The sequence below is a fragment of the Pollicipes pollicipes genome, unplaced genomic scaffold (assembly GCF_011947565.3).
Source record: "Pollicipes pollicipes isolate AB1234 unplaced genomic scaffold, Ppol_2.1 Scaffold_4002;HRSCAF=4701_pilon_pilon_pilon, whole genome shotgun sequence".
In the NCBI taxonomy this organism is placed as follows: domain Eukaryota; kingdom Metazoa; phylum Arthropoda; class Thecostraca; order Pollicipedomorpha; family Pollicipedidae; genus Pollicipes; species Pollicipes pollicipes.
In genome coordinates this window covers 19734716-19742339 of record NW_023596420.1, presented here as the reverse complement: position 1 = coordinate 19742339, position 7624 = coordinate 19734716, and the positions used below count along the sequence as shown (strand labels likewise).

The 7624-nt window shown below is 55.3% G+C and overlaps 1 protein-coding gene across 1 annotated transcript in view; it reads right to left on the bottom strand.

Annotated features, from left to right (window-relative positions):
- LOC119094211 (putative uncharacterized protein DDB_G0290521) overlaps positions 1 to 1658 on the bottom strand; it is a gene marked incomplete at its 5' end in the record, with an annotated part of 7943 nt that extends 6285 nt beyond the window's left edge. Inside the window, 2 exons of the mRNA XM_037217287.1 lie at positions 88 to 705; positions 1572 to 1658. Coding sequence (XP_037073182.1) covers positions 88 to 705; positions 1572 to 1658 — 705 coding nt within the window. The remainder of the gene's footprint in view (positions 1 to 87; positions 706 to 1571) is intronic.
- Positions 1659 to 7624: the final 5966 nt, after the last annotated feature.

The window sequence follows — 7624 nt, the reverse complement described above, 5'->3', positions numbered from 1 at the left end:
GCTCTGCTGAGGGGCGCGAGTAAGTCTCCTGAGCGCGCGAGTAGGTCTGCGGGGGACGCGAGTAGGTCTGCTGGGCTTGCAGCGGGCCGGGGGCGTAGCCTGCTGAGGGCCGGGAGTAGCTCTGCTGGGGCTGGGCGCCTGCTGCTCTGCTGGGGGCCGAGAGTAACTCTGTGGGCTGGCGCTGCTCTGCTGGGGCCGGGAGTAGCTCTGCTGGGGGCGCGAGAAGGTCTGCTGGAGGCGCGAGTTGGTCTGCTGCTGCTGGTAGCGGGCCTGGGGGGTAGCCCTTGCTGGGTCTTGCGGCGGGCTTGGGAGCGTAGCCCTGCTGGGGCCCGGCAGTAGGCCTGAGGCGTAGCCCTGCTGAGGCCCGGCAGCGGGCCTGAGGGCGTAGCCCTGCTGGGGCCTGGCAGCGGGCCTGGGGGCGTAGGCCTGCTGGGACTTGGTGGGCGTCAGCGCGGCCTGGTAGTCGCCCTGCGCTTGGTAGCCGCCCTGCTTGGCGTTGGGATACTGGGCCTCGCCCTGGTAGCTGACCTCGGCCACGTAGCCGGCGTCGCCCTGCACGGTGTAGGTCACAGTCTGGACGCGGCCGTCGGGCAGCGCCACCGAATAAGAGCCCTCAGTGTCGTAGCCGTCCCTAATCTCCTTGTGGTTATACTGGTTGTAGTCCTCGTCCACGCTCCACTCGAACGAGTACCGCGCAGGGCCGCTCTGCGAACGAGTCGCGTTTGAGCCGTGTGTGCTGGCTGCTGCACACTTTCCTATTGCCCAAATGTGTGCTGAATAATGAGTGAACGAATACAAAGCTACAAAAATACGAATATTTGTAACAATAAAAATAATTGTAAAAGGATGGATAATCGGGCGATCACAAGATGAATGCATGAATGTTTTAATTATATTATAATATATGAATAAGTAACTGCACGACTGTGTACGAATACAGCGCAAGTCACGGGTATTGACCCACTCAAAACTGTTCACAACTTCACCACGTAAAACATTACAATATTGATAAAATAGAAAAGGAGGCTAAACGCGACAAACAACTGACCTTCGAAATCATGGGTTACAGGTCATTTGACTATCTCGCTTAATCAAAGTTATGGACAAAGACAAAATCAAATTACCTCCTCCTGATAGCCGGTTCCCTTTAGGGCGGGAGCTTCGCTGTACCTGGGAACTGCTGCGGGCTTAAAGCTAGGGGCGGGAGCGGGCTGGTAGCTGGGGGCGGAAGCAGGCTGGTACCTGGTGGCCGGTGTGGGGGCGGGGCGATAGCTGGGGGCCTCCGTGGGGACGGGGCGGTAGCTCGGGGAGGGAGCGGGCTGGTAGCTGGGGGCGGGAGCAGGCTGGTAGCTAGGGGCGGGAGCGGGCTGGTAGCTAGGGGCGGGAGCGGGCTGGTAGCTGGGGCTGGGAGCGGGCTGGTAGCTAGGGGGGGAGCGGGCTGGTAGCTAGGGCTGGGAGCGGGCTGGTAGCTGGGGGAGGGAGCGGGCTGGTAGCTAGGGGCGGGAGCGGGCTGGTAGCTGGGGGCGGGAGCGGGCTGGTAGCTGGGGGAGGGCGAGCTGGTAGCTAGGGGCGGGAGCGGGCTGGTAGCTGGGGGCGGGAGCGGGCTGGTAGCTAGGGCTGGGAGCGGGCTGGTAGCTGGGTCTGGGAGCGGGCTGGTAGCTAGGGGCGGGAGCGGGCTGGTAGATGGGGGAGAGCGGGCTGGTAGCTAGGGGCGGGAGCGGGCTGGTAGCTGGGGGCGGAGGGGGCTGGTGGCTGGGGCTGGGGGCGGGATGGTAGCTGGGTCTGGGAGAGGGCTGGTAGCTAGGGGGGCGGGACGGGCTGGTAGACGGGGGCGGGAGCAGGCTGGTAGCTAGGGGCGGGAGCGGGCTGGTGCTGGGGGCGGGAGGGGGCTGGTGGCTGGGGCTGGGGGCGGGCTGGTAGCTTGGGCTGGGAGCAGGCTGGTAGCTAGGGGCGGGAGCGGACTGATAGCCGGGGGCGGGAGCGGGCTGGTATCTGGTGGCCGGCGTGGGTGCGGGGCGGTAGCTGGGGGCCTGGTTCGGACGGGGCGGGTAGCTGGGTGCAGGGGCAGGAGAGGAGCTGTGGTATTGGGCGGACGCAGCCGCTGCCACGGCGAGCAGATCACGCACCTGCAGAGACGGCATTGGTCAGTGTGATGGCTGTCTGTCATGCCTAGGGCAGAAATTTACAGCATTACCACTACCATGGCAGCGTTGCCGAATGCAATCTGGATATTGCTAAAGAACATGTTGTTAGTAGCGTCGTAGCCGGATAAGCAAAGAACCCGGCTGCAGGTAGTTCAATTTTAAGCCCGTTGTATGGCCTACACGGTATGCAAACGGATTGTGGTGTGTTGGTAACTGTTCTAAGAAAACTAGCTTGATGGTAAACGCTTTCATTATAGAAGTATTTTGCAGAACACAAACAAAGCTAGCACATGAACGATTGTCTGACCAAACGAGCTGACACGGAAGATCCAACATGTCTGAAAACCCGCGGTACTTTGTCGCGACAATGTGCGCCACGTAAGGTAGCAGTGCATCTTTTCCGCTAGGTAACGTTTTACGTAACGGTTCGACAACTAATCCAGCAGAGACTCATGAAGCAGAAAACCTTACATCCAAGGAAGTGTTAATGACGTGACCATGACGTACAAAGCTAACTGGGCCCCGTGAGCCACCGGGACGGTTCGCCCCGCGCACCGTAGATCCCACACGCTTCCCCGCTGACACGGCACGTCAGCCACGCAGCTAAACCAGCGGGGCGCCTCCTCACCTTCATGGCAGTTCGGCTTCTCCTGGCGTGTCAGCTGTTGAATTACTGCGGTCACTGGTGTCCACTCCCGAGCACCGGAGTGTTTTATACCAACGGCGACCGACTGCCACCTGGGTGTCAGTTTTCCAGAAGTGTGGCAATGTTGCAGAGACATTTAATGGGCGCAGGTCAGCATTGCGGCAGCCTTGAGAAAATTGGGACGTATCCATGGGAACGGATCGTGCCAAACGGCCGGGAGCGCCCCCTCGACGGTCAGACATGTGATTTTCCCGGCGGATATTCGCAATGGTGACGCCAGACGCGCCCCGACCGACCGAACGTGACCGGGTGTGGGCGGCGGCGCCCTCCGGCGGTCCTCTGCGCCGCGGCGCGGCCCGGCAGCGCCCGGACAGTCATCGTGTTCGGTGCATGGTGTGAGCACTGGAGCCGCCAAGAACCGTACCAATCAGGTGCCATTGGTAGAAATGTGATGTTCACTTGCAGTCGTGTCTTAGCGCTGAGATCCCATCACGAAGGAAGTCGATCCGGGAGTTACAGATTTATCCTTAGATTGGGTTGCACTGGATTGGATGTTTTACCAATGACGTGAATCTGACGCGCATTCGATCTTAGCATTGAACACGCCTGTTCGGATTGGAACGGATTTTGACATCAGTTGTCACCCCATCAAGACGCGAATATGCTCCATGGGATGCAATTTCTTCTCTGAAATCGGTTGAATTAGTATGTCCATGCGGTTGCACGCTTGCTCTGCTGCACTGATAAAATTACCGAAATTTTAATCATCTTTTTCTTCCAGTTTGAATCACCGTTGTAGGTGCCGTGGTTGTCGAGATACGGCGCCAAATGTGACAAGCGGCCGGTAACGGCCAAATAGGTCTAGCTGGCTCGCGCATGCGTGACACACAGCACATTCGACACGACAATTCATGCAACGCGATTATTCAATTCCACATCAACGCATGGCACTCCCAGTGGCTCCACGCCCTGGGTGCTGCGATGCGTACAAAATTCAATCTGTCCGGAGCACGTGGGTGTGACACGTAACATGCGCGCACACACACACGTGGAAACACACCACTGGCCGTTCGATTCCTTACTGCGTCATATGGTCTCGTTAACTACATGCTCTGAGTGCGGAAATGTGGCGCAAGACGTAAAAACCGATGAAATCAGCAACGTGGACCTTCACAGCTGGTGCGCATGTGGAACGCGGCACGAACGACATCACATCTTACATCACGTGATTGCCCGTTAGATTGTCTGTCGAAGCAAAGCACTCTCGAGCCGCTTCGTGCCCTAGATGTCGCAATATCACAGGAACGTGTAAACTCGTCGAAAATAGCCAAATTTCCATTTCAAGGCGTAGGCGGCATGACACGTGGCACGTGGGATCAATGATTGCTCTCTTAATCCTTCCATTCCGTCTTGAAACGTACCACTCCCGAGCGTGTCCACGTCATGGGTGCCGAGATTGGCACAACACGTGTGTACTCGTGGAAGAGAGCAAAATTCGTCTTTGAGTGCGTACCACATGATACATGCGACTGTACCATTTCGCACAGCACATCTTTTCGTGCCACTGCTTACCACTCGTGACTTCGTGAGAATATCGCGTATAGCGCTAATATCGCTGTTTGCAGAGGACCTATGTGCCCACTTTAAGAGCCGATACGAGCGTTAAGGAGCCTTCCACGTTGCCCTTTAGTTCTTTGCATTGCTCAGAGGGCCCTGCACTGTTGCTGGCCTTTCCCGATAGCGTGCCGGGGCGCTCCTGCATTCAGGGACCTTCAACGGATTCTTTCCACTCGCCAGAAAGGCTCTGTGGGTTAGGACCAGGGGTCCGACATGTCAACCTGTCAGGGTACTCTCAGTATGTCCCAGTGGCCCTTTACGTGGCTTCGGTCAATCTACCGACCACACTTGCGATATGCTCATAGCCCTTTTACATTGGTCTAGGGTGCTTCCAGTTTGCTGTGACTTGCCTTCGGGACCCTGCGCCCTTGTCGGGGGTCCATCTGTTGACCTGCTTCGGCACACTCGGCGTTCGAGACCCTCCAAATTGGGTCTTGTGTACTTTCTGTTTCAATATGGAGGGCTCTACACAACTGTCGGGGGCCATCTTTTTACCTCCTCGGGCACGCTGGATTGTTTGGGGCCGTGCACATTGTGTATTTTAATGTGGGGTCATACGCTCGTGTTGGGAGCCATCTGGTGGCCTGCTCGGGTACTCTCGATCTTTCGAAGACTCCACACTGGATCTTGGATACTTCTCATGTGAATGGCGGGCTTTACGCTCTTGTCGAGGGCTTATCTGATAACCTGCTTGGACACATTAGATCGTTCGGGGCGCTCTACATTGGATCTTGAGTGCATCCTATTCGAATGGGAGGGCCCTACGCACTTATCGGAGCCCCTCTGTTCGCCTCCACGGCCACACTGAGTGTTCGGGGGCTCTACACATTGGGCCTTGGTGTCTGAATTTAGGGCACTGCGCTCTCATTGGGGCCATATTCTGCTGCTGCTGCTACACTGCTACGCGGATACACTCCATGTTTCGGGGGCTCTCCGCACTGGGTCTTGAGTACTTCTTGTTTGAATGGAAGGCCATACACTCTTGGCGGGCCCCTTTTGATAAGCTGTTCGGGCACGCTCTATCATTCGGAGGTCTTCTACATTGAGTCATGGGACTTTCTTATTTGAATGGAGGGTCCTTCGCTCTTGACGGGTGCCTGTATGTTAACCCGCTCGAGTGTGCTCAATCATTTTGGGCTCTCCACATTGTGTCGCGAGTACTTCTTGTTTGAATGGAGGCGTTTGCACTCTTAGCGGGGGCCCCCATCTGCTACCTTGCTCGAGCACACTCGATCATTCCGGGGCCCTCCATGTCGTGTCTTGGTTACTTCTCACATGAATGGATGGCCCTATGCTCCTGGCGGACCCCACCTGTTAAGGTGGCGGATGCACGGGGGAGGGGAGGGGAGTGAGGGAACGGGACCATTGTCCCCCAGGGTTATGTCGAGAGGACCTATAGGCTCCGAAGGGGCCCTTAACCGGCCGAACGGACTCAGCTTTTTAATAAAACAAAAACGATGACAAAATTGGACGTTTATTTGGGCAACAGAAGGCCAAGAACGGTTGCTAGCAAAAGCAAATGGCTCATCAGCAAACAAAGCTAATTCTTTGCTGATTGAGCAGGTGTTGCTCGGGGGAAATTTCGAGGCTGATTACGCTGTTTGGGGGCCCTTCACTGTTGCCCTGGCCCTGCACGCCCACTCGCCGGGTCAATCTGATCGCCAAGGAGCTTTTTATGTTGCCCGTGATCTCTCTACACTTTGTCGTAGGACCCAACGGTGCTAATAGGACGCCATCCGCTTCCATGCCTGGGCACTCTTGATCAATCAGGCTCTCCTCCATGGTTTGCCCCCATTCGCCTGAAAGGCTGTGTACCCTTTTTCCGGGGCCCAATATACCAGGGTACACTCAGTTGCTCAGGTGCCCTTCGTGGTACTCTTGGCTTCCTTCCACTTGCTCGGAAGGCCTTGCGCTGTTGTTGGGGCTCATATCAGGTAATGCACCGAGGCTATCGATGCTCGGGGGCCCTCTGCTTTACCGAGGACCTTCTCCCTTTGATCTCATCTGCAGAGGACTCTTCACTCCTATCGAGACTCTTTCTGTTAACCTGCTCGGGTACTCCTGATCGCGCACGGGTATTAATTCATGGTCTTAGGTAATTCCCCTTTGCTCAGAGGGTCATGCGCTGCGACCAGGGTTTTTTATGTCAGCCTGTTGGGCATCACCGATCGTTGAAGAGTCCACGACGTTGATCTTAAGTTCTTTTCACTTGCGCTGAGCAACCTATACTTGTTGACTGGAACATCTTTGTTAACCTCCTGCGGCATTCATGATCGTTCAGGCTCTGTCCCTATTGGCATTCGTGCATTAACCTTAAAGCAGCAGTCAGATATACACCGATGATTTTTTACGCACATTTTTCGAACGCAATTTTACGTACCGCCTTCGTATGTGCCATTTTCACTGGCGATTGAGTGTGTGACACTTACATTTGTGCATCACGTTAGTAGCATATCTTGACTACTACAATGTTCTTACTCCTTTATAACAAAGTACAAAATCTGCATTAGTCGTCAGCCATCAGCTAGTCGCATCGCCCAGCAGGCTAGCCGTAAATTTGCTAGGAATCAAGTCCGTGCTCGGTTTTGATAGTATTCGGCAGCTATCTTGAGTTTATTTGCCTTTTTCCGAAATACGTAGTCTCAAAATTTTATTTTAAGACTACGTCATTTTACGAGACTACGTCACGACTACGTCATTCACAGACGTCATTTTAAGATGGTCTGTGGAAAACCAATGAACTTCATTCTTGTGCACACGTGGCACGCCTAGTTTTACAGGACTGCGCACAGTGGAATGGGTTCCCGTATTGATTTCAGATATCTGTGTCTATCTATCTGTCTATATATATATATATATATATATATAATATATATATATATATATTATATCCTCTCTCTCTCCTCCTCTCTCCCTCTCCTCTCTCTCCTCCCTCCTCTCTCTCCCTCCTCTCTCCTCCCTCTCCCTCCTCTCTCCCCTCCCTCCTCTCCTCTCCTCTCCTCCCTCTCTCTCTCCTCTCTCCTCTCCCTCTCCCCCTCTCCCTCTCTCTCTCTCTCTCCTCTCTCTCTCTCCTCCAGCTCTCTCTCTCTCCTCACTCCCTCACTCCCTCACCTCCCTCCCCCTCCTCTCTCCTCTCTCTCTCGTATCTCCCCCCCCCTCCCTCCCTCTCTCTCCTCTCTTCTCTCTCTCTCTTTCTCTCTATGCATATATGCATACT